Source organism: Acomys russatus, chromosome 24 (genome assembly GCF_903995435.1).
Source record: "Acomys russatus chromosome 24, mAcoRus1.1, whole genome shotgun sequence".
Lineage (NCBI taxonomy): Eukaryota > Metazoa > Chordata > Mammalia > Rodentia > Muridae > Acomys > Acomys russatus.
Window position 1 is genome coordinate 33,024,322 of NC_067160.1, and position 26,679 is coordinate 33,051,000.

A 26,679-nucleotide genomic window follows, 5' to 3' on the forward strand; every position below is an offset into this window, starting at 1 on the left:
GATTCCACCCATTAGCTAAGAAATACTGCCAAGCCTTCACCTGCAATTTCCAGGAAGAATTTTATCACTACAAAGTGTGCTCAGCATCACCCAAACACAGAAACTGTACCCTTAACCATGAGATATGTTGTGCCTTTCCCTTAGATCTGTGACTTGGGTGTAAATTGGGAAGCGTAACAAAACACAAACTTGGACTGGTGTCAAGGCTCCACACATAAAGTGCTTGCAGGACAAGCCCAATAGCCTGAGTTCAATCCCCAGAATCCATATACAATTGAGAAGAAAACCAATTCCACAAAATCATGCATATGTCACATGCACATGCATGCACACACACACACATTACAATAATTATAATAAATTTTAACCTTTTTTTCTTTCTCTTCTATTTTCATACTTTAGAAAAAGTACAAGATTCAATATGAAAAGATGAAGGACAAGTATACCCCAGTTGCAGATACGCCAATCCTCATCAGAGCCAAGAGGGCTTACTGGAATGCCAGCGATGTAAGCATATTTTCCTTCCTTCTCCGGTTGTGACAGGAAGAGTTGTGGCTATCTAAGCAACACAAAGTGTGACTCTTTGATGGCATCCTAGAGATACTTAATAACCAAATTTCTTAGACATAAAATCATGGTCCTGGGTGCAGACAAAACAGATTCAGTTCGGTTGCCTGCTCTTTAATTCTATATAACTTGTCTAAATTTTCTTATGTGTAGAATAGGTTGAGAAACATGGTAATGAAGTAAGACTACACACACACACAAAAAAAAAATGTGAATAACGTGTCTAGTACAATACTGAGCTCTTAGTTAATGCTTGGAAAATGTTCTTTTCCGTCTCTTAATTGCCTAATATGGAATGTATGGGTTCCAGGACATGTGAACATAGTAGCTAAATCAGAAGGTGGACTCTCTTTGTCCACATCACTTGATCAGTGACAAGTATGCCTTTTACTGATAATGAGTTTATCTAGTTTTGAGGAATAGGAATTATTAGTCTACTTGAGACAGGTGGCCAGTTCTTCCTGGCTTTGTACCCCAGAACTCAACTGCAGATTTGCTATCTGTTGCCACAAGCCTTAGTGGATTGGACAACTTGAAACTTAACACCTAGCCAAAAGCCCCAGCTAGCACCACGTATCCACAATATAGCTCTAAATTTCATGGGCATGTAAGGTAATTAGTAGGAAAGATACAATTACAGTTAGTATCCAAGCTGAGAAAACCATTGATTCTCTTCAAAATCTAACCTTCATCACAGTCTCAATCTTTGTAGGACATCCCCTGTATTTATCAAAGTTACTGGCAAGTTGTTCTCATTTTGTTTTGTTATCTTGTCTAGGCTTTTACTTTGTAGCTGAGAGTAGTCTATTGTTCACTGTGTAGCCCAGGTTGGCCTCAAACTTACAGCAGTCCTTCCTGAGTATTGGAAGTACATTGTTTGAGCCACTGTGACCAATACTACTCACTATTAATTTGTATCAAATTTAATTTTCTTTGCACAGGGATAGTTACACATGAAATTGATGCCAGGGTCTGACTATGCCCTAGATCTTCCCCCATGCCAATTTTTATATCCTTAATCTTTAAATAGTCCTCAGAACCAATTTCAAGAGCCTTAATCTTTAAAACCACCCAATGCAACAAGGGTGTTATCTGGTGTTAAATGTAATGTATCCACCATGGCTGATGCAGCAAGTAATTTTCTGCCATCACTCTTGTAAAGAACAAAGTATTTCAGAAAAGATGTCTTTCACTAATGCTTCCTCAGTTATCCAAGAAAATAACTGCTCAGGATTAAAAGCAGCCTGCCTAGATAAACATGTCTTATGTGGATGTCACAAAGACAAGTGAAATTTCAAGATTGTTTAGTAGTGGAAAGTCATTTTAATAGCAGGAGCTGGGAGGTGAGTGAATGTCTCCCCCAGCCATGTGCATTATTATGTCTTAGATATAGTAAGGTCTTTGTTGTTGTTTTCTTCCTTGACACCCCCAAAATAGAATATTTTAACATTTCCATGCTTTTTTATGTTAAGAAAAACAGCAAAGACATGCAGAGAATTCTAACATGCCCCACGTGGTGTCCCTCATCACCAACAACTCATTCTATTGTCAGACATTTCCCACAATCACACACTATGAGCTATGGCTTTGCCCATTATTATTTTACCAACCCATGTGTTGTTGTTGTTTTTTTTTAATTATGACTATTCCTTGGTGTCTTTCTATCCTCCAACATCTGGAATGACTTTTCAAACTTTCCCCTAAATTTATTCCTGGGCAAAAATGTAAGAGTTAAAGCTGAACAGAACTGAAGTGTTTAACTTGGCAATCTTCATAATCCGCACTGTATTTTCTCTTAACAGCTTCGCTACAAAGAAACGTTCCAAAAGACTAAAGGAAAATACCACACTGTGAAGGATGCACTGGACATTGTATATCATCGCAAAGTCACAGATGACATCAGTAAAGTGAGTCCCAGGGAATCACTACTGAAACCCTTTATACTTTTCTTTTCCCCTAAAGGCAGTCTCCCTTTTCTAAACTTTCAGAGAGATAGGCTTTACATTAGCTTTGAGTCGACTTTATAGCTGCCTTGACGTTCCTACAACAGGTGAAATACAAGGAGAACTACATGAGCCAGCTGGGAATCTGGAGCTCCATTCCTGACCGCCCTGAGCATTTCCACCACCGGGCAGTCACGGATGCCGTCAGCGATGTAAGTGTTACCTGTAATTTTTCACGTCGAAAGCCGTGTTCCCCTGTGAGCTGTTCAGCCAACCACTGCATAAGAACTGGTAGAACACTTGCCTGGTTTACTTTTGGGAGGGAGGAGGAGGAGGATGGGGGCGTGAGTATCATATGCCACACTACATGAGAAATGGTCAATGTGACATGTTCAAAGAACAACTTCCGGGAGTTGGTTCTCTCGTTCTGCCATTAGGGTTCTAAAGATCAAACTCTATGGAATGTACCTTTGCCTGCTCAGCCATCCAGCTGGCTCCACTTCCATAGATTTTTAGATCTTGTGCATGGATATTCAAGTCATTAAATTCAATTACTAAGTAAATAGGCCCAAGTTTAAGAGAGGGAAATTATCCTTGTTTTAGTTACTCTATGTTTTCCTCTATGACTCAAAGCAATATAGTCCATGCCTATCTTTCTTCCTTTGAAAAGAATGTGACAGAGAGCAATGCCCACTTAGAAAGAGGTTTCCCCTGTTGGCATGACAACATAGCTGCCAAGCCAGTGGTGTTCTCCATAGAAAGGTACACTGGTTTAGAGTTGGTTTTAATCAATAAATGAAAACTTCTACATATTTAAAAACAAACCAGAAGAAGAAATCAGTAATTTCTAGAAATGCATTTAAATAAAAAGGACTTTTAAATCTTCGTTATTTGGTAAACTTTGGGAATCAGTGTTTCTAATTCGTTTGCTTGGATGGCTCTCAACCTATAACTATTTGGAGATGAATTACCAAAACTCTATGATATCCCTCTTCTCTCAGGTAAAATATAAAGAAGATTTGACCTGGCTTAAAGGCATTGGCTGCTATGCCTATGATACCCCTGACTTGACACTAGCGGGACAGAACAAGACTCTCTACAGCAAGGTATACCTATCTTCTCAAGGAGAAAGGCTTCACGCGCTAAATAGAAAACTGAGCTCACAAAGATGAGCACTGAGGAAATCGCCTTACATAGCTTCATCCGTGTCCTCACTTCTAGATCCAATAACAGCACTATTTACTATGTGTAGCCTAGATTGGCCTTGAACTCACAGCTCCAGCTGCCTCTGCCTCCCGAAGTGCTAGGATTAAAGGCGTGTGCAGTCATGCCTGGCTAGAGATTTCCTTAGTGATGGCCTCATTAACTGTAGTCTATTTGTATTTGATTAAAAAAATATTTAGTATGACTATTTACAACTCCTCCAGAATTTCCTCTCATTAATGTATATGAGTGATTCACTCGACTAAAGCATTAATACAGCAACAAATATCAAGTGTGGGTATTTTAATCTACAAACAATTTGGTCCATAAGGCAAATCAAGTTTTTTGGGGCCCCCTTTTCCTGTTTACAAAATAAAGCAGTTGAATTTGTTTTTAATCTAAAATAAGAAACTGCGAACTTCTAGATGTGGGATGGAAGGTATTTTACAGTAGCCACATTTATCATAGTACCTATTTTCCTTGTTATCATCATTTAAAGTTGTATAAACATTCTTAATTTGTAGAACTGCTCAAAAACATCACCCACCCCTGCTCTATAAGATTTTAATTATATGATTAGTTGCTAGAAAGCGGTAGTCTAATTAATGTACTAAAAATGGCTTTCATGTGGCACGTCAAAGCACATTAAAGCCAAGTCATCACACAATAGCAAAACAGAGAAGAAACAGCTTTAAACATTTGATCAGAATGAAATTTATATTTGGAAACCATCTAATGGATGGTCTATGCTATGTATTTTGGGCTATTTTCAAGATGTTCGCCCCTTCTATTTTTCACTGCATTGTGAGGTTTAAAAACTATTAAGACTTGTTAGTTCTACGCATGTGTTATTACAATCATAAGATAAAGAGCATGGCTCACCCCTAAGATTGGATGCAGTAGAATGATTATGGTTTTTTTCCCTCCCAGTATAAGTATAAAGAAGTATTTGAAAGAACAAAGTCAAATTTCAAGTACGTTGCTGACTGTCCAATTAACAGGCATTTCAAGTATGCAACTCAGTTGATGAATGAGGTATGTACGACTAATTTGATTAAGCCTATTCGGTTCTCTTAAGAAATCTGCAGGGCCCTGATGCCCTCGATTTGATCACTTCCCCTTGGCAGCGAGTCCCTGCGGTCACACAGAGGAAGGGGATGCAGGCTATCTGGATGAGACCTGATAGACTGTGGTCAGATGGTGGGGGAAGAGGGCCCCTTCCGTCAGAGGTCTAGGGGAGGGGAACAGGGCGGGAGGGTGGGAATGGGAAGATACAAGCAAGGGGATAACAATCAGGGTGTAATATGAACACATTATAATAACAAAAGAAATCTTCAGGGCTATTTCATTAAAATCTAATGTGTAGCATGACAGGAAACTTGTCCTAAGTGTCCGTTCCACATAAGGACATAGAAAAACCACAGTATCACTATCTGATGGGTTTTGCTAACACGTTAAATAGGCCCACGCTCATCTTTACCTCTGTGACATAGCCCTGTGATGCCCAGGAAAGGAGGAAGGTTTTTTGTGGACTGTGGGTTAAATGCCTTTAAACAGTGTAGAGCTGGGAGACCTGGAAGTTCAAGGTAGATTCAGTAGTCCCACAGAGGCACCAAAACGCAAGTAGTTAGAGCCCCAACCCTAGCAGTGGGAAACTTGTGTGAGTCATGCATTCGAGTATATTATTGTTACTCCCCTGGAACTGAATGCACGGTAGCATATTTATTTACACCCCCTTTTATACTCTACATAATCTTTCCCATAGCCTTTCTTTGCAGCGATGTAATTTGAATATAACTCAAGCAAGTTGAAATAAGCACGTTGTTGTGAGTTCTAGTTGGGTTGCTTTATAGTGATTAGATGTTTTCCTAACTAAAATTATACTTTTCTGCTTTCAGATAATCCGTGGACTTGCCTAAGTTCAAACATATTAGAAAATTAGCCAAAGAGAGCTAATAGTAAGAATGTAGCCAGTGATACATTTACATATGTGGCCTTTGTCAATTGTAATCATTTTTGTTTAATTATTTCATTTCAGTATATTTCCAGGCTGGACAACTATATTAAAAAAAAAAAACATCAGCAGCTTCCTAAGACATTGTTGATATATTGTGTTTTTCCTATTTCTTAAATAATTTCCAGATGTCTTTTAAATCAAGTCAATTAGTGCTGGGTAATGACAGCCTATATTTCAGGATATTATAGTTAGTTACACTTTTGGATTCTCACTGTCCTGTATGTTAAACTTGTGCATTATCAGCCCCTCATTTTAAATACAATGTAAGATGCCATAAAGCCTGACATTGCTAACGCGTCATGTGAGAAGATGGAAACGTTTGGGCATAAGGCACACCAGTTTGTTTCCGAGGTTGCTCTCTCCCAGGCTCCGGCCTCTCTCCAGGCAATCTGTCTTCACCTGTCTTCCCTACTCCCTGTGTGAACACTGACACACTGTCCTGGGGGCGTTGGAGGGTACTCAGTGCTGAAAATGATAGGTTTCAAGCTCTCTGGAGTGCTTAGATTGAGACATTACTGTGTTCCCTTGATGTCATATTCTTGCTGTAATTTAATATGATGTTTGAGCAGAAAAAGTACAGAGCTGATTATGAGCAGCGGAAAGATAAATACCACCTGGTGGTCGATGAGCCTAGACATCTGCTGGCTAAGACCGCAGGCGACCAGATCAGCCAGGTACTGTGCCGAGGCCGGCAGCGCGGCCCAGACACGACTGCGCTCGAGTTCTCACAAGGTGTCGTCCTGTCTGCTGCAAGGATGTCATAGGTTCTGCCTATGATATTGAGATGTTCTGTTTCAAAGTATCTGTCTAGCCACCCAAAGAGCCCTGTGAGCTATTTGAGTGTGCCAGTCGATGCTCTGTGTCCTCACTTGCGCTGTGGTGAAGCAGAAAACAGAAGCCGGGACCCTGTCCGTTTCATTCTTTTGAAGAACCTGTTTGTTAAACAACTATCAAGTGCAAATTCAGGCGTAAAAACAATTCTTTTTTTAATTTATGGGAGAAAAAGACAGACATCTGTGCTGTCTTTCTCTGTTCTGATGATGTCCTCTCCGTAAGGCATTCTAGGTGGTAACATACATGTCGCTACCTTTGTCCACCTCATTTGCAAGGATTATGGATGGTCAGGCATAAATATCTCGGCCACTTTCCTTGCACTCGACATACGGGTCTTCACTACACAGCCCTGTGAGCACACAAAGTATGTTAAGCCTACATCTCTTCACTCAAAGGTGACTGGGATATAGAGCCTTGTTCTTTCTGTCTTCATAAGTCTCTTTTGTGCTTCACCGCTCTTTGCATGGACAGAGAAAATATAAATCTAGTGCCAAGATGCTTCTGAAACAAGGATGTAATGAAATTCTGCGCCCAGATATGTTGACTGCCCTCTACAATACACACATGTGGAGCCAGGTAATGTCCAGCACGGCGAGAAGAAGCAGGTTGAGAGCTTCAGTGCATTTCTTTGGATGCTTTCTTTGGCCTCCTCTCCTTACCCCTGCCTGTGCTGCTTTCTCATGATAAAGCATACGAATATTCATTCCTTACAAATACAATCTGACCATGGCCTGGTGTACTTGGCAGCCATTGTCTGCATAGCTAATGCTTAGAAATCCTCGAAGATCGGCCAAGGCTCCCTGACACATTTTTTTTAAAAACTAGTACAACACTAACTTATATTTTTTAGTGTTTGGCTCAAGAGACAGATTCCTTGGAAATTGGGGTAATTTCGTAGGTTAATAGCCTTTAAAGGTCTGGATACTTAATGTTTTCCTCTAAGCACCCTGTTGCTCAGTTCTCACTGCAACTACCCTGTTCCAGGGAGCTGAGGCCATGCAGTCTCTGGACATTGTCCTTATTCATGTTGATAATATAATCACCCAACAAGGTCTGCTGAGCACGCACTGCCACCTTTCCATCAGAGGCTGAAAGGGAAATGTGGTAACTGCTGATTACCAGCGAGATCATTAATGAAATGCCACTTTCTTGGCCCAAACTGAAAAGGCGTTAGCCAATCTTTTGTATTAGCAGCTTGCTTTGCCATTTTAGTTTGTTGCCAAATCAATATATATATAGACGGGTATGTTCTCATCATAAACATCCTTGGCCTTGATAGGATCATCAAAAACATTGTGCATGAAAGTTTGTTGGTCTCTGTATCTGTCCTGCTTAAAACAGCTTGTGTGCATGAGAGAAAAAAAAAGAAACGAAACAACACACACACACACAAATATGACTTTGGAAATTACAAAAAAATGCATTTTGGATCTGGGAAGGAGGGAAAGGGGGATTGCGAGGATTGGAGGGGGGCTTCGAGGAGGGAGTTGGGATATATTTTATGAGAGAAGAATACATGATAGATAGATAGATAGATAGATAGATAGATAGATAGATAGATAGATGATAGATAGATGATAGATAGATAGATAGATAGATAGATGATAGATAGATAGATAGATAGATAGATAGATAGATAGATGATAGATAGATAGATAGATAGATAGATAGATAGATAGATAGATAGATAGAAATTCTAAAATACTTTAAAAGTCATATATATTCATTTTATTGGACATCTATTTCACTTAGGCATGGAAAAATATCAACATAATATGGAAGGTTAGGAGTGAAATTGTACTTTTCAGTCCAGAGAAGATTATAGCTCTTCTCTGAAATTTACTCCACACAGGCCCTTGGCCTGTCTCCTAACTTCTGAGAGCTCCTTTGCTCCCATGTGTGTGAAATATACTGGAAAATATCTGTCCACTCTACTATCCTACTGTGATGAAATAACAGAGTTTATTAAACATCCTCAGTTAGGATGTAAAAAGTGGAAGCCACCACAAAGCCAACACCCACTCTAGTGTTTCATGAGATTTCATTAAAGCCTCTGCTCTTGAAAGTAACTTGACCTTTTCTTCCATGATCTAGATCAAATACAGGAAAAAGTATGAAAAGTCAAAGGACAAGTTCACCTCAGTTGTGGACACTCCAGAGCACCTGCGCACCACAAAAGTCAACAAGCAAATCAGTGATGTAAGTACAGAAGCCAAGGAAGTGCCCACGTTCTCAGGCTCCCAGCGTTTGCCCAGGTGAGGGTGGGTCATCATAGAAACTGTGAGATTTCTGTCATGGGACGGAGGCGAGGGTGCTGCACAGCCGCTGCGCACAGAGCTCTTCCTTCACAGTGAAGGCCTGTCATTCAAATCAGCACACAGGCAATGAAGAAGCAGAGGCCTCAGCTTATATGATTGCCTTTCCTTTTGATCAGTATTCACCTGTCAATGAAATGAGCCAATTCAAGCCAAATCAGAGTATATAAATGCAGGTTTATTGGTGGGCAGCTCTCTGGCAGGTTGACTGAACTCACAGGTAGTGGTCAGTGACATTGCCACGAAGAGGTAGACAGAAAAGCAGTGAGGAGCGAGCAGAGCAAAGAGAAAGCACACAAGCAGAGAGAGGGGGGGGGGGTACACAGGAAACAAAATGTCTGGATTATATAGGGAAGTCCAGCCCCTGGGCCAGAAAGTTCTGAGTAGAAGACGGATTATACCAGCCTTGCCCTGTAGCAGGCTGGGACTGAAGGATGCTGGGAGAACCCGGAGGCCAAGTCACTACAGTATGTAAATTAGGCACTTCAGCCATCCTGCGTCTGAATCCCAATGCTTTCTATTCATTTTCCATTTGTATTTTAAATCGTAAATGAAGAAACATAAAGCTATAACTTCCTGCTTTTGTTTTTTTATCTGCTTCAGATACTTTATAAACTGGAATACAACAAGGCCAGACCCAGAGGCTACACCACCATCCATGACACACCCATGCTGCTGCACGTCCGCAAAGTGAAGGACGAAGTCAGTGATGTGAGTACCCTTTCTTAGCCCCTCTGTCCTGGGCTTTCATTGTGATGCAGTAAACTCCAGGAGGTAACCGCTGTATGTGACGTAAATAACAGTCCTCCATTTTCCTTATGAATCTGTGAGTTGGCTAGTCATAGCAAAATAGATCTGATCAAATGTCCCCAGGCAGACATCCAGGGCACAGCTGGGCCAAGACTTCAAGGTGGCTCTTCCAGGACACAGTCCCAGTATATGAGAACTATGCCAAGGGTAGACAGATCCAGAGGCACACAGTGTAATTGGAGGGAACTTAGAGCTTAGCCCAGGTGAGCAAGAGAAAGCAAATCCCTGCAATCTGTGTCAGAAGGAGAGACGTGTATATTGGTCAGGTCAAAGGCAATTTTCCCAGAGCCAGGAATATACCTATCCATCTTAAGATAATGTCAGCCAGGCTTGGTGGCACATGTCTTTAATCCCAGAACTACAGTAGGCAGGTCTCTGTGAGTTCTACACCAGCCAGAACTATATAGTGATACCCTGTCTCAAGAAGAAAAGCAGACAAAGACAGCAAACAGCAATGTCAAAGACTCAGTTACTTCCCTGGCACCAACCTTGAGTAGTAAAGGTCTATGTATCACTACAGTGATTTTGTCTGGGTGTTTTGCTAGGAAATATTACAGGGGAAAAAGTGCTAGGTCACATTTCAGGTGAACCTGGGACAGTCATGGCGGTTATGATCCACTTGAGCAGGTGAGGCTGAAAGCACTAGAGCCATGTTCACCTAACTGCCGATAGTTGATGGGCTCCTGTATAAACGAGGCCCTTTTGTACATCTTTTCCACATTGCTTGGCATCTCACAGTGTAATGTCTGGGCTCTAGAAGGCAGAGAGCCAAAGCTTCTAGGTGAGTCAAGAGTTATTCCTAGAACTCAGAAATCTTTGTCTTCCTATCTTCCTATCTTCTACACTCATTCAAGAGATGTGTTCGCTTACCGTCACTGAGATAAATTCCCTTATAAAAAGAAAGCCTTGTGTTGACTCATAATGGGGTATTTCCACTCTATGATTGGTTGAGCCTGTGGCTTGAGCCTGGATGAGGCTGCACCTCATGGCAGAGGTGTATGGCAGAGCAAAATCACCGACCCACCATGAGATAAAAAGAGGAAGAAAAAGTAGCTGGGTCTCGCTATCCCCTCTGAAGAGCAGGTACCTGCCCAGAAGATAATGCTATTGGGACATCGTAGGACCTCGGGAACTGCCTTCTACTGCCTCCCAGTAGCACCTGAGGCTGGGACTAAGATGTTAGCATGGGAGACTTGAGGGATATTCCAGGTTCAAACTATGGTAAGTGATAAAGAAAGGGTTACCAGCTCTTAGTGAACGAACAGCAAAGTCACGTTCCAGGACAGCATGTGGAAGAGGTCTCACTCAGGCCGTTGTAAAAAGCACAATGCGACACAAGCGACAAAAACACTCCGTCAGCCTTATCTTCCCTGAGAAACAAACCAGTTGTTATGTTCTCATCCCCTGAATTTCAGGAGAATTTGAGTTCATCAATTTAAAAATACTTGGCTTTAAGCTGGCATGGCCATACATGCATACAATACTTCTAGCATTTGGGAGGTTAGACAGGAGGATTGCTAATTTAATAAGGCTAGGCAGGGCTGTGTAGCAAGATCTTGTTTCAAAAAAATCCAAACAAAACCAAACAAGATATTTTGCTTTGATTTTGTAATTGAAAACCACCATTATTTTCATTGGAAAAAAAGGTTCACGATTTATCCACTTCCTCAAACGCTTGTTAGAATATGCTGGGGTGGGTGCTGATGCAAAGTACTAATTTCTAGAACTTTCTCCTGATGTTCTAGAAATTAATTAATGCAGCAGCTCCTTCTCTTTGAGTTTGCAATCTCTTTGAGTACCGCAATCACATTGCACCTGGGATCCTGCCTCTGCAATGAGTGAAAAATGACCTGATCGCACCCTCGGGCCATGGAATTTAGGGAACGCAAAGTAGATGAAGCTAGGGGCCCCAGGCTCAAGGTAGGGAACTACTTGTTGGGCCGCCCACATTCAATCCAGTTACCAAAACTCACAAGGTTTACTTCTGGACTGACAGCTGTGATGCCAGCATCTTTGGGTACATTTGCCCCCTGGGTTTTTATGTGCTGGTCACTGAGAAGGAGATAATAACAATAAGAAGTTCAGCTTACTAGAAAGAGTAGACAAACTTCTATGCTGTGTGACTAGAGAGCAGGAAGGAGCGTGGGAACACAGGAGAGAGGCAGCCCTAAACACCTCCTGGAGGGCAGTTTTCAGGATACCTGCACCAAGGCTGTCCTGACATGGGAAGGAAAAGTACACGCGCCAAGCTGCCAGCTCACTCTTCAGCCCAGACTAGCAGATGGGAAGCCTGCGGCCACGTTGCTGACCACAGTCAGTGTGTTCTGACACACATGACTAAGAAGGCTCATCTCCCCACAGCAGGGTTTTTAGCCAAATACTCTCTCACGGGGAGAACATCACATACTGCCATCACAGTTTTAACTTCTTGGTTTGTAAAATGTTTAGCTCCCTGGGGGAAAAAAAAAAAAGAATTAACCGTGTCACTGTTGCCTCCCATAGCTGAAGTATAAAGAAGTTTACCAAAGAAATAAATCTAACTGCACCATCAAGCCGGATGCCGTCCATATCAAAGCCGCCAAAGATGCCTACAAAGTTAACACCAATGTAAGTGCCAAGACTGCCACCAGCCAACCTTAGTCTCTTTTTCCTGCTGTAAGAGAAAATAAATTCACTGTGGCTGGGGACTTTGCAGAAATTGATTTAAGTTCTAGAGATTGCGGAGGGAAGGGTGGTCAAGAGCATGTACATATCAGGCCTGGCTCCTCTTCCCACATTATCCCATGGCAGGAAGCAGAAGGGCACATGGAAAAGTCTAAGGCAGCAAATGCTCACTTTCCTACAGTGTGAGCCGCAGTCATCCTGGAGGCTCTGCTTTGGGACCATGTCGCCTGCCAGAGGTCTCAGCTCACAGTGGCGGTCAGACCTCAACATGAGTTTTGGACGTTGCTGTGGTTTGCCGTTTGAACCATAGCAAGTGTGGTGGGGATTTAATCCACACGAGGAAGTGCGTGGCCTTTGAAATCTCTCTCTGAGACCAAGCTCTGCCTGTCCAGATGAAAAGTTCAGCTCCAGGAGAGTGCGTAATGGATGGTGTTAAAAACTAAATGCTCTTTTGGCTCCTCGTGAAGGAGAATGAAGAAGAGCAAGGGTGGCCTCACCCGGGTCATACGTTACATCTACTTAGTGTCCTTGGGCAGCTGAGACCCGGAAGTTAGTTCTGACATGAAGGCAGCGTTTTGGAAAGTGCTTCAGCATCTTCCATTCTTTTCTCTGGGTTCTCCCCATGCCCCAAGCTCTAACGTCTGCTACCGAAGGGGAAACAGAGCTGCTAGCTGTTGTTAGGTCTGGACCCACTGCTTGCTTAGCTCCTCCCGGATGCATTTCTTTAGCTGGAGCACGCTAAAGACTTTACCCACAGAAACAGCTCTGAATTACATGGGCACTAGCTTTTAAATATATATAAATATCGTGCCGTGAAACATTAGTAGTCCAACTGATTCTCGCTCATTCCAAAAGCATCCTTTTATTGGGGCCAGTAAACTAAGGTGCCATAGGAGCTGGCAGATGGCTTAGGTATGAGTCAGTGGGCAATAAATAGGGAACTAGATGTGGGGAGGATATGTGCTCAAATAGACCCTGGAATCTAGGTGGTATACATATATAGTCTCTGTAATATTTTGGCCACCTTTACAGAAATACCTGTAATTTACTTACAAGTTACCAAGTACTTGACTGTGAAGGGTGGACGGGCAGTTAAGATAGACTGTAGAGAATCATTTCACCTGGAGGTGAAATGTCAAAGCTTAAGCACCAACTGGGGGCCAAAGGGTGCTAATAGCTGACCTGAGTGACTGACAAGCTGCATAGAACACAGTTTCATGAGAGTTCTGTGAGCTATGATCTGTGGAATGTTGACCTGCAAGCATCCCCCTGTGCATTGCATGTGTGTGCAAATGCAGCCTGAGCGGTTGTCTTTCTGTCACACTCAAAACAGCTGGACTACAAGAAGCAGTATGAAGCCAACAAAGCGTACTGGAAGTGGACGCCCGACCGGCCCGACTTCATCCAGGCTGCCAAGTCATCCCTGCAGCAGAGTGACGTAAGAGGGGAGACAGGCATGTGGGTGTTTCCAATGCTCACTGTCAGGGCACTCGGCCCAGCTCATTTGGGGTCCTAAGTGAAAGGAAGTTTGAGGGGGAGAAGTAAGCTCCTAAAACACGCCTGACTGTTGAGCCTGCCCTCTGACAACTGGGCCCAGGCACCGAGGCCTCAGAGACCTGAAGCTAGAGAGAGCTTGGCTGGGAGAGCTGAATCCTCGCTCTGGTCCTAAGAGACAAATCTAGGGATGAGATAGCAGTGAAAGACCAGGGAAGCCCCCCCCCCCACCCCACCCCCACACACCCCCATCCCTTTACTCTGAGAATGAGCACTCCCTCTAAAGAGCCCTCTCTGGTTGAATCAAATGACGTGCTTCCTCTGTTTTCTCCTACCACAGTTTGAATATAAGCTGGACAGGGAGTTTCTCAAGGGCTGCAAGCTTTCTGTCACTGACGATAAAGACATGGTGCTGGCCCTCAGGAACTCCTTAATAGAAAGTGATGTAAGTATCCAGCCTTTTGCGATAGCTACCCTGACTCAAGGCTTTTTTTTTTTTTTTTTTTTTTTTTGGCTCCTCCAGCAATGTCTACCCATTCAAGGCCATCTTTTACAGCAATGGTCCCCAGAAGCATCCAGGACAGGACTTGGAGCTCAGCTGTGGTCCTGACACATGATCCTGCCCTTGGTGGCATCAGTGATGCTCTGGAGGGCCTCTGTAAAAAGCTCTGTTAACCTCAGGACGGTTCTTGGTTATACTGCAGCCAGCAGCTCGCACGGCACAGACTGGGAATCTGAAGGGCTGGCTGGATTATGACTCAGATTTTAAGTTTCTTTTCTGTGGGATCCTGTTCTTCCTACCTCGGGCTTTCCACATCTGTAGAGGGAGAGAGATTATGTCTCCAGGCTTGATAGCGGGTCAAGTGACATATTTGAGGATGCTTTGAACTAAAGGCAAAGATTTACTGTGAGATTTTCGTAATTATTCAAACCTAAACTTGAAAGTTGTCAGGAAAAAAAAAAAACATTTTGACTAAGCATAAATCCTTTACTGTGTTCCTTGTTTACCAGCGATGTTATTCTCTCAGTTATTGTTAAGGGTTTGGGGCGATGAATGAAAATGTGCAAGCTACTCCAAAAAAGGTAAAGGGGCGCTTCCTTCCTTTCTATTCCCCCAGCTGAAATACAAAGAGAAACACGTTAAGGAAAGAGGAACAATCCATGCTGTGCCTGACACCCCACAGATCCTCCTGGCAAAGACTGTCAGCAATCTGGTGTCTGAGGTAACCCACCCACAGCCCATATGCTGCCCTTCCAGCTCAGGCTGGCTCCCCAAGCACAGTCCTTAACTCGCTCTTCGTGGATCCCCTCAGAACAAGTACAAGGACCATGTCAAGAAGCACCTGGCCCAGGGCTCATACACAACACTGCCAGAGACCAGGGACACGGTTCACGTCAAGGCAGTGACCAAGCATGTCAGTGATGTAAGTGCCCAGCCACAGAGCTCTTGATGGCTACGCTGAATCAGGTCAAAGGCAGCCAACTCCTTGATTACAAATGCTTGCTTTTATCTATCAGCACTCTTGACCTGAGTACCTGTGTATGAATCCTAAATTCTAGTTATTATTAAAAATGTGTTGGTATTCCAGTTGTGGCAGATGTAGGCTTTGCTGCTCCATAGCACATCTCGCAATGTAAGGCATAATTAATGTTAGCAGTGGGAGGGAGCAGTGTCAATCAAGTGTAGCCTCTGCTATCATTAAGCAACTGTATAGTGTGTGAGAGCTAAAATCACCTTGTGCGCCTCAGTATAATCTCTGCCCACTACATCCTACCATTATAACCTATGACTTGTATGTTTTAAAGGTAAAAATTCGTAGTAAGCATTAGATGCGCTTGAATTCAATTTTCCAAGTTTGCTGGGTGGTCCTGGTGTTGGTTCAATGGAGTAAAGATGGGGCGGGAAGGAGAATAGGACCCAGAAATCACAAGCTCCAACTGGCACCATAATAGGATTTTCCTGGCATCTTCTCAGCTTTCTCAAATAAATCTTCTTCTTGCCTTCCTCTGCTCACATGAATAATTCTGATGCTGTTTAGACAAATTACAAGAAGAAGTTTGTCAAAGAGAAAGGGAAGTCCAACTACTCCATCATGCGGGAGCCTCCAGAGGTGAAGCACGCCATGGAAGTGGCCAAGAAGCAGAGTGACGTAAGTCTTCCTGCAGCATCCCTGACCACAGCATCCCTGACCACAGCATCCCTGACCGAGGCTCACTGGAGGCCACGGACTCAGAGGAGTGCACGGTCCAGCTCCAGTGGTTTCTTTGTTGGGTGGTTTAAAAAAAAAAGAAACAGTGATGGAAACTAGCTAATGTTATTTGTATTTATTGACAACTTTCAGAAATTCTGTGTGCCTCAAGTAAGCATTCTCTCCCCCCAAATAAAGGTTGCTTATAAAAAGGATGCCAAAGAGAATCTGCACTACACCACAGTGGCTGATCGGCCTGACATCAAGAAGGCCACCCAGGCAGCCAAACAGGCCAGTGAGGTAAGAGTGTCATGGAAATGACCCTGGCACTGAACACCTCGTGAAAACAGGAAGAACAATGTGTGCACCACCTAGACCACACTGCCCATTTTGGTTTTCTCTCATACAGGTGGAGTACAGAGCCAAGCACCGCAAGGAAGGCAGCCATGGGTTAAGCATGCTCGGCCGCCCAGACATTGAGATGGCCAAGAAGGCAGCCAAGCTGAGCAGCCAGGTAACGGAAAAGGGCAAGCAGTGACCCCAGCGTGAGATTTTTAAAACTGTACAGTTAAGAAGTGATTGCCGGAAAGAGCAGTATCAACAACTAAAGTGACACAGGGTCTTAAGTTGCATGACAGGGCTTTCAAAAGTCCTGAGGACCTTGACTCGTTTCCTGCTAACCAATCTAGGCTTCCTGGTTTTCCACCTCTCCATTTATAGGTGTGCATCTAGCGGCCTGTGTATTTAGCTCCTCTCTTATGTCAAAGGGTACTTTTTCTCGGGCTATAAGATTTCTATCCAGAAGGTCTGCTTCAGGCTTGGGTCACCTGTGAGAGCTTTGGTAGTGTGTGACAGTCACAAGATTCTAACTTATAAAACCCAACCGTGTCAAAGGACCTCTGTTCTTTCGTTTAACACACGGATATGGGGGCCCCTGCTGGACATGGCTGACTAGGGGTGAGCAAAGGTTTTCAGGTTCTTTTGCCTGTAGTTAAGCAATTATGGTCTAGTGTGATGAGCGCTTGGGCAAGGTATGCACAGTGTGTTGGGGAGAGTGCTCCATTTCAGCAGACTTTGTATTATTGAAAAGATAGACTCAGAAATGTGCAGCCTAAAGCTGACTGCATACTCTAGTCTCTCTGCAGGGCCTCTGGGTTTCCACAGGTTTTCAGAGCTCAGCTCAGAGAGCTGTGGCTAACGTTAGCTCCCTCAGCGGGGACACCCTGTGATCTGACTTCAGATTGAGAATGTCTCTTTTTCTCCTCTGGTTTGAGAGTCCTCTCCTCACCTTCTTCACTGTCCATTATCTTAAGCTTTTTGAAAAAAAAAAAAAAAAAAAAAAAGAAATTGGTTCAGGAGTCATAGGGTTGTACTGACCTCTGGAAACACCAATCGTGATATTATAAATCATAATACCAAGTTACAAATTAGAAAAACAAGTTGGAATTATTAAGAGACAAAAGGTTGAAATGACTGCCAACAAACATGATTTTTATAGTATTTCCAGGTTGGCACCAGTGCTTACTTACTGGGCCAGGGTTCCCTGATATGACCGATGAAAGGTGAATCTTACCCAGGCATGGGCTGGAGAGGTCACAGCAAGACTGAACTGCGACATGTTTATTGCAACCAAACAGACTTTTTAACACCTTTATCAGAAACAATACAATGGAGGTTGCAAGGATCAATACAATTGTACTTGCCAGGATACAATGGCCTTTGCAAGCTATGCAGGGTTCAAGATTAACATCTAAGACTAATTGTCCAGCCAAGTTTCTGTATGCCTCCTTGACTTCTCAGGAACATGGAAACACAGCCAGCCTGAACCCTTCACTGCCTGAGGGAACGTCTCGATTTTTCAGGAACTGAAAGGCACAAAGTATCCTCAGAAGCTGCAGACTCCAACCTGAAAAAAACCTATGATGTGTGCCTCTCAAGGCAGCTAGACCACACCAACTTCATGGTTTCCTGCACTGATATTTAAATTTTCTACTTAATATTTTATCAGAAACTAATAGAATCACATGACCACTTGAGACCAAAACATGACTTTTTAAAAAAAAAAAAAAAAAAAAAAAAACATAATCTTGTAGTGAAAAATAGTTTTTAAAAAAAACTTGGAAATATAAAACATTCTTAATGTTTTGAAAATTTCAAGGTTGTGCAGTTATCAAATTATTTGATGTTGAAACTTGGAAAATCTAACCATTTTTGAACATCAAGAGACGTGTAAATCCTAGTAAATTCAAATCCTAAGTAACTCCTATGTCATGAAGAATGTGTCTCACTCGAACTCTTTGTGAGCTCATCTTCCTGGCTCACATCCCATGAAAGTCTTGCTATTTTGATGATAGTGTCTGATGTAGCCCCTGGCCCAAGGGACCACAGCTGTGGGTGGTTTTTCTCTTTCTGACATTGCTGTTTTGCTGTGTACCTAAGTGGAACACCTCGATGACGTGTGTGTGTTTGTGTGTGTGTGTGTGTGTGTGTGTGTGTGTGTAACACATGCACCCACGATGAGGAAACAAGTTTCTCATCAGTAATGGAAGAATGAAGCCAGCAAGGCAGTTCCTCTGGCTTTGTTTTCTTGGCCTTGGTCAGAGGATTGACCAGGTCACACTTTTTCCTGTTTTATTTTTGTGTGTTAAAACATGTAGAATGCTGTGAGAAATTGTTGTGTGTGTGGTAGGGGGTGCTTATCATATGGTCTCTCCTTCTCAAAGCTTTACTTTTGAAACAAACTTGGAGCAGGAAGATACTGAAATATTTTCCTCGTAGCTCCTTTGTCCTCTGTAAAAACAAGTCTTTGTGGGAGTAATTTTCTATTTAGCAATTGTATTTCGGTCTTTATAAGTACCAAGTACCAATATCTCACTCAGTGCCCTGAAACCCAGCTAAACAATTAGATGTTAAACTATTAAATAGACATTAAATAGTTAAAATATAAATATAAGAAATAAAACTAGGCCAGGCATGGTGGAGTAATGCTTTTAATCCCGGCACTTGAGAGGCAGAGGCAGGTGGATTTCTGTGAGTTTGAGTTTAGCCTAGTCTACAAAGACAGCTAGGGCTCCGTTACACAGAGAACCCCTGTTTCAAACAACAACAACAACAACAACAACAACAACAACAAAACAGAAAAAGAAAAGAAAGGAAGCTAATGTATAACCACTTCCAGCACTGTGTGTGTGGCAGTCCAATAACTGAGCCTTATGGGATGACAGAGCCCGGATGCCACCTCTTGTTAGGCCATGGAGAAGAAAGGTGCTAGTTTTGATCGTTTTCTGTGTTGTGAACTTTAAGAAATGAAAATGTAAGTAAATTTGGGATGTAATGAAGAAAGCTAAGGTGAGAGGAATGGATTGGCTGCTCTTCAGATCAGTCACTCATTCAGAAAAGACCTCAAATTCTCAGATGGAAAGCAGGTGTTCTGTGTGCTGGTAGGTTTGGTTTTCACTCAGCACGGGTATCTGTTTCTTTCTGCCCCTATGTGGACCAGTGCACTTTCTCTTGGTGTCACGGCTGTGGTGACCATCCCTAATCTTCCGGGTTTTTCAACATCAGCTTTTGCCTTTGGGGCTGGACACCAGCTCTTCCCACTCTGATGTGGTTCCCACGGGGTTTCCCTTTGTTTGGGAGTGAACTGCTTTCGGAGCAGAGCCCTGTAGCATTGTAGCACTGGGGACATTCTGTTCCTGGGATGTATGGCTTTGCCTTCCAGCCTCCTGGGCTGCCTTTGTGTCTGCAGTTCCTTGTCCCTCCTCAGGCATGGTCCCTCTCTGCATGCTGACAGAATGTGTGAGTCCTACTGCCATGGGGGCCTCTTCTCCTGTGTGGCGGCTTTGTTGATTTTAGACTTCACACAGTCTCTGTGTCTGTCCTCCTGTTCTGCTGGGCCTGTCAGGTAGTAGGGGAGCACCAAGATGAAGCCTTGGGGGCCCTGATCTTAAATCTGACAGAGTTGAGGTATCTTGGTATGGGGATGAGTAACACTTTTTTTCCTTTTCTTGTTGGGAGTCTCTGTGTTAACCACCATCAGCTGCAAGGAGAATCAGTAGATGTCTCTGGTGCAGGTTGAGAGAGGATTTAACCTATGACTTACCCTGGGTTGTGTGACAGATGTTTCTTGAGTAGACACAAGACACATCTATTTCCCCAGAGAGGGAGCTCACAATAGGCCAAAGTAGTGATTGCAACAAAGTTCAATTATGGAGAACCAATGAGGGTTATTTGGGGAGAGGGGGTTACCAACAAGAGTATGGATGAGGGGGTACATCCAAGGAGCAGGGATAACTCACAAGCAGCTGCTTCAAAGAAAGGCCACTGCACCATGGTCAGGTCTCCTGAAGCCTACAGCCCCGACCTCTCACACAGCTTGCAGGCAACCGCAGCCTGAACAGCATTCTTTCTTTCTGGAGTTGGCTGCTTGGCTTCCACCCTATCCACTGTTTCTCCCTTTTATACTGTTGGTAGAGACACTCAAGAATCTTCCAAGGTCCATTCTTTCCCCCACACTAGCCTTTTGTTTATCTCCTCTCTACCTCCTGAGCCAAGGGCTTCAATTTGGAGGGAATGTTCCAAACCTAAGAGCCAAATGCTGCCCTTTAAATTGGTGTAACCTGTAGCAAGAGAGGACTTGCCAGTGGACTTCTAGACTTGATCTTCAATTGTTAGTGATGAAAGCACCCATTTGTCTGTCAATAAGGGAAGTTTTCTGTCACTCCCTTCTTTGGTTGGGTTCTCCAATGAGTAGCCATGTTGTTGTGTGTCTTGGCCATAATGACCATCTCTTCCTTTCATTCACTCCTTTGCATATCCTTACTCTTAAGTGCAACAGAAAGACAATCATTCTTACATTCCTCATCACTCTAAAGTGTCTTGCTTCTTTATTTCAAATCTGATACTTGAAGCCATTACCCGCTAATCCATCTTATCCAGCCCCTGTGAGAGGATGATGATGATAATGACAATGGTGGTGGTGGTGGTGATGTAATCAAAGTTCTATTTTAAAATAATAATTTTGCCAAGCTTAACAAGCTTTTACTTCTCAACATTTGATATTTACAACCCCCTCTCAGTTCCTTAGATTGTATCTATGATGATTGAGGTATCCAGCTGGGCAAGCTAAAATGATCCCAGAATTGTGGATAGCCTCTCTGACTTCAGCCTAAAGCTTTGGTTTATATGTTTTTGGCTTTGGAGACAGGGTTTGTCTGTGTAGCCTTGGCGATCCTGGACTCACTCTGTAGATCAGAATGGCCTCAAACTCACAGAGATCTGTCTGCCTCTGCCTCCCAAGTGTGGGAATAAAGGTGTGCTCCACCACTGCCAGCACCCAGCCAGCCTAAGGCTTTTACTGCTTAGTTGTGACCTGCATTAGCAAGATGTCATGTTGATGCCTCCAGAAAATAGGATGAGCAAAGTCAGTACTGTCCCACATCACTTCATACCACTCCTGATGGTCTGTTTCCTGTGTAACTATGGACAGTACTCCCTTATGCCCTTAAAACTGCCTTACTGGGGTAACAAACTGTGTGAGCATTTATAACATGGGCACATTCACTACTGTTTATGTTTCCTTAATCAGAAGCTCAGAAGTAATCTAGATGTCTGCGTTTGTTGTTAGGTTAAATACAGAGAAAATTTTGACAAAGAGAAGGGCAAGACACCAAAATTCAATCCAAAAGACAGCCAGCTCTACAAAACTATGAAAGATGCTAACAACCTGGCAAGTGAGGTATGTTCTTTTTGTTTGTTTGTTTGTTTGTCTGTTTTTTGTTTTTCGAGACAGGGTTTCTCTGTGTATCTTTCACTGTCCTGGACTCACTTTGTAGACCAGGCTGGCCTCGAATTCACAGCAAACCACCTGCCTCTGCCTCCCTGAGTGCTGGGATTACAGGCGTGCACCATCCCACCTGGCTGAAGTATGTTCTTTAATTGTGGTAAATGACATAACATACTGTTTACCATTTTAATCATATTTGAGGATCATTAATCACATTCAAACTGTTCTCCAACTACCACCATTTCTTTTTGTTTGTTTGTTTTCCCCACCACTATTTCAAAGCTCTTTAATTACTCCAAACAAAACCATTAAGCAGCTCTTACTTCCCTTAGTTCCTGGCAACTTCCCTGTTTGTATGAATCTGCCTAGTTTACAGATTTCATATAGATGAAATACTACAATATTTGTCTTTGTGTCTTATTTTATTTAGCATGACATTTCCAGATTCTGCCACAGTGCAGCATTAATTAGCTCTGCATTCCATTTCATGGCTGAGTAATATTCCCATGTGTATATCACACTTTTGTTAACGATATCCATGTTTCTATTAATGGCACTCCAGGCATTTCCACTTTTTGGTAACAATGCAAAGTGGTTTTCCTTCACAGCCATCCCCAGAGTTTGTTTCATGAAGGGATATCTTACTGTCACTTTCCTTAGTGCTGTTTTCAATTTCCTGTGTATCTGATTGCCAGTTTTTCCTTCTTTACCACTAGGTGAAATATAAGGCTGACCTGAAGAAACTCCACAAGCCTGTGACTGACATGAAGGAATCTCTGATAATGCATCACGTCCTGAATACAAGCCAGCTTGCCAGTTCTGTAAGCTCAGTCATTGGTTCTGGAAATAACTGCTTTCAGCCATTTGCAGCTCATTCCCTCCTCTGGGCTCCCGTAGTCTCCCCTCTATTACAAATTTTCTATTTGATGATATTTATTCCTGCAAATTGATCTACCCATTCTGCATCGACCACGAGGCCTCTGGGAATGTAAAAAAAATGCTTCTATTGGGGATGGGGAGATAGCTCCATAGTGTTTACCCATGGGTTTGAGGCCCAGGAGAAAAACAAAAAACACGTAGCTCTAGTCCTTATAAGAATATAAGGGACTCATCTAAAACAGCCTTTCACCTTCAATGATACCAATAGATACAGCCACACCAGCACCATTTGCATCTGACATTTATCAACAGCATTGCACGTGGAGCTTTATCAAGCCAACCTTTTTCTTTCTTTTTTTTTTGGCGGTGTGGGGGGTGGGGGGTATTGTCAAGGGCTCTCTGCATAGCCCTGGCTGGCCTGGACCATGCTATGTAAACCAGACAGGCTTTGAACACATAGACATCTGACCTCTCTGCTTCTGAATGCCAAGATTGAAGTCATGTGCCACGCGCTTAGTCCCAGACACCTAACCTAAAGAGGGAAGACGAGATGTTGTGGAGCCTTTCCACTGATGTGTTTTTCTTGCTTCTTCCGCTCAGTACCAGTACAAGAAGAACTATGAGAAGAGCAAAGGTCACTACCACACGATACCCGATAACCTGGAACAGCTACACCACAGAGAAGCCACGGAGCTGCAGAGTATAGTAAGTCCATGGCTTCCCCATACCCACGGTGTCAAAACCCAGTATGAGGTCCGCTCTAGGAATGGGCCTTTTAATAACCGTAGTTTGAGAAAACACAGGTACTGGGACTCTGAGTTCAGCAACATGTTGAGATTGTCACGTTAAGAGCATTTATGTAGAATGGAAAAATGTACCTGCTGTACTGCTTGTTATTCATCTTATCACGGGGCATCTTATGACAATTAATTTCCCAGAGAGACAAACCCCTCACAGTAACCCTGAAGTGACCCTTGGGTCTATGACCCAAGGCAGGAACACTGGTAGATGATGGGACGTCCAAGAGGAAGATTTTGCTAGACAGGTGACCAGATCTAGCACTGCAGGAGGCATGATGTGTTACCAGTTTTCTCAGAGGAAAGAGCTTTTAACTATTAACATGGCCTTCCTATCACAAAACCACCATTATGGGGTCCCCTGGGGTGTCAGCCAGAGGGCTGAGTTACCATAAGTGCCCCCATATCCCATGCAAAGCTGTGTGTGGCCTCTGCCAGTGTCCCATCATAATCAAGAGGAGTTGAGAGATGCCATTGAAGTTGTGCATGGAAAGGCTTTTCTGTCTCTCAGTTTCCCCTCTGTGAAATGTTCTGTGTATGTGACTCCCCTATTATTAATAGCCTGTTGTAAGGAAGAGACAAATTGTACTTGATAATGTCAGGTTGATTTGGAATTTGGTCCATATGTAAACTAGTTTCCCTTTCAATGCCATTTTATAATTAATAGTAGAATATATAAAGAGTGATGGCCCGGAAAGAGCTATTTGTTTATAAAGCCACACACATTCTCCATTCAGTAAAGACCACAGGTCTCTGATGATAGTTCTTATCAAAGATCTAGGGGTTTTATCAGAAATATTGACAGATGCTATTATTGTCAAAGGATTAAGATATCTATATCAAGTCTTGGCCAAACTCATATATGGGCAATTTTCTCCACACATCATTTCCAGAAATCAATATTTCTGTCAGCTGATTGTTGCCAATAATTCTTTCGTATCTCTAAGTTAAATCTAAACATTGCAGGTTACTCTTTTCAGACAGCATTGATTTTCATCCCCAACCCTACCCCATCCACAGGCATCAACTCAAAAGTCCTAGGTCTATATAATACAACAGGAAAGTCTGAATGACAATAGATGATCCAACTGAGTAAAATTTGGCAGCTGAAAGTCCTTTCCCTTGCCGGGTAGTGGCCTATTCTGGTGACACCAATCCATAGGAAGCTGAGGCAGGAGGATTGTGAGTTCACAGGCAGCCTGTGATGCATTGTGAGAGCCTGTCTCAGATGATATTAAATCAATTAATAAATTGCTGTCCATAAATAAAGCCCCTGACTCGGAATTGACCAGCAGTGAGATAGTTAACAGATTTTTCTCATCACTAGGTGAAATACAAAGAAAAATATGAAAAAGAACGAGGAAAGCCCATGCTGGACTTTGAGACTCCCACATACGTTACTGCCAAAGAGTCTCAGCAGATGCAGAGTGGGGTAAGTCCTACAGAAACACCACAGAGCAATTACACCACCAAGCCAGTGAATGCCTGCTCAGCCCAGGAACGTTTCCAGCCTCCTGAACCGTTACCCTTAAGCAGTAGGAAAGTATAGCTTTGAAACCTAAAAATCTCGCTCACTGCTGAGATCCCACAACACAATCATTTTCTTTAAAATGTTTTGTTCCAATAAACATTTTCATAAGATTAGGATACACTTATTCCTAAAAATGAGAAAGTTATGTGGAATATGGCTTGAATTTTCCTTTGCTGAGTTTAAAGTTCGCGCTGCGAAGCTGCATCACTGCTTCACCGCGCGGTCCACTTTGTGGGATGCCTCAAACCAAACAACAGAGCATCCATACCTGCGCACCCATGTCTACCGGGCCAGAAGTTTACTCCAGCCAAGCCAGGCAATCAGCCTGCTTGCCCATCAATAGACGAATAGCTATGGGGAAAGTGATGCTTTATAAATACACAGTGGAGTTCTACTGGCTCCTAAAGGAGAGAGTCACGGAACCTGTAAGGAAGTGGATGGGACTGGAGGTCATCATCTCAAGTGGAATGAGCCAGACTCAGACACGTGTCCTAGGTTTGCAGAATCCACGAATGCAGAGAGGCAACTATTTGTGAAGAAGACCAGGAAGGAAGAAGGGGGAAAAAGAAAGACAAAGAGACAGAGCCCATGATGGGGTGGGGGAGGTGCAAGATATGATCAAAGTATACTATATACATTGTATGGGGGGAAAGTCAAGATGCCATATTCCCTATAACGAAAAGCAGAGATTTAAAAAACAAAACAAACAAAAAACCTCTTTTTCATTTTGGGCCATAGTGAAGAATGGAACTTTACTTAGACTCCCAGAGATATGGGCCTTTGGGATCCTGCTTGCCTCTTCTCCTGGAAGCCTCTCTCCAACTATAACAACCAATGATTTGATTTTTGTTTGTTTGAAGAAAAATAGTTTGTAGACTTTCCTGGTATATGGAATGCAGGTCATGAAAAGTTTGAAACAGGTTCAAGTGATTGTTGAATCTGAATTAAGCACTATAGGGGTGTACTCTTGCAACTTTAGGGGTATTAAGAACCCCATGAAGATATGAAGTTACAAAAGCATGCTTCTAACATCTATTCCTGATCTCTGTGCAAGTGAAGTCATGTGTTGAAAAGATCAGGGAAGAGGGGAATAACCCTTTCTCGCAATCACGGGCGAAACCACAGAGTTCTATGCTCCACCTCACTATCCACCTAGTCTGTTCAGAGATTAATAGGCCACAAGCCCCTTGATGCCTCCCTGGGGCCCAAGAGGACATGACTGTGTCTGTCTGCACCATAATGCCAGAGCCTAGCAACGCGCTGACGCATGGTCGGTGTTGACTGTTAAATGAAGAGGTAGAAATGGAAGATACAGCCGGGGTGGTGACAGACACCTGTAATCTCAGCAGGTTTATGCAGGAGGATCATGAGTTCAAAGCCAGCCTGCCACATCTCAAAAAATAAATAAAATGCCATGATGGTGAAAAGTACCAAATGCCGATCAGTCCCTCGGGTTCTTCTTCCTAATTTTACCCCTTGGAGCCGCTGCAAATTCTGAGAAAATATTTGTCCCCATTTTTTAAAAAATGGTGAAAGAGCCGGTGAGATGAGGGCTCAGTGGTTAAGAGCACACTGGCTGCTCTACCAGAAGATCCAGGTTTGATTCCCAGCACCCATTGGCAGCTCACAACAGTCTGTAACTCCAATTCCT

General features: G+C 43.0%; 1 protein-coding gene across 3 annotated transcripts in view; it reads left to right on the forward strand.

Annotated features, from left to right (window-relative positions):
* The window catches only part of Neb (nebulin), a 199,123-nt gene that overhangs the window by 147,729 nt on the left and 24,715 nt on the right, over nucleotides 1-26,679 (forward strand). The window contains exons 120-140 of one of the 3 annotated variants that reach the window (XM_051167175.1): nucleotides 403-507; nucleotides 2,370-2,474; nucleotides 2,618-2,722; nucleotides 3,512-3,616; nucleotides 4,644-4,748; nucleotides 6,300-6,404; nucleotides 7,036-7,140; nucleotides 8,659-8,763; nucleotides 9,483-9,590; nucleotides 12,192-12,296; nucleotides 13,687-13,791; nucleotides 14,188-14,292; nucleotides 14,966-15,070; nucleotides 15,161-15,271; nucleotides 15,887-15,997; nucleotides 16,235-16,336; nucleotides 16,446-16,550; nucleotides 21,663-21,773; nucleotides 22,538-22,642; nucleotides 23,301-23,405; nucleotides 24,825-24,929. In XM_051167175.1, the coding sequence (XP_051023132.1) occupies nucleotides 403-507; nucleotides 2,370-2,474; nucleotides 2,618-2,722; nucleotides 3,512-3,616; nucleotides 4,644-4,748; nucleotides 6,300-6,404; nucleotides 7,036-7,140; nucleotides 8,659-8,763; nucleotides 9,483-9,590; nucleotides 12,192-12,296; nucleotides 13,687-13,791; nucleotides 14,188-14,292; nucleotides 14,966-15,070; nucleotides 15,161-15,271; nucleotides 15,887-15,997; nucleotides 16,235-16,336; nucleotides 16,446-16,550; nucleotides 21,663-21,773; nucleotides 22,538-22,642; nucleotides 23,301-23,405; nucleotides 24,825-24,929 (2,223 nt within the window). The remainder of the gene's footprint in view (nucleotides 1-402; nucleotides 508-2,369; nucleotides 2,475-2,617; nucleotides 2,723-3,511; nucleotides 3,617-4,643; nucleotides 4,749-6,299; nucleotides 6,405-7,035; nucleotides 7,141-8,658; nucleotides 8,764-9,482; nucleotides 9,591-12,191; nucleotides 12,297-13,686; nucleotides 13,792-14,187; nucleotides 14,293-14,965; nucleotides 15,071-15,160; nucleotides 15,272-15,886; nucleotides 15,998-16,234; nucleotides 16,337-16,445; nucleotides 16,551-21,662; nucleotides 21,774-22,537; nucleotides 22,643-23,300; nucleotides 23,406-24,824; nucleotides 24,930-26,679) is intronic. The other 2 variants (XM_051167177.1, XM_051167176.1) reach the window with 2 other exon arrangements.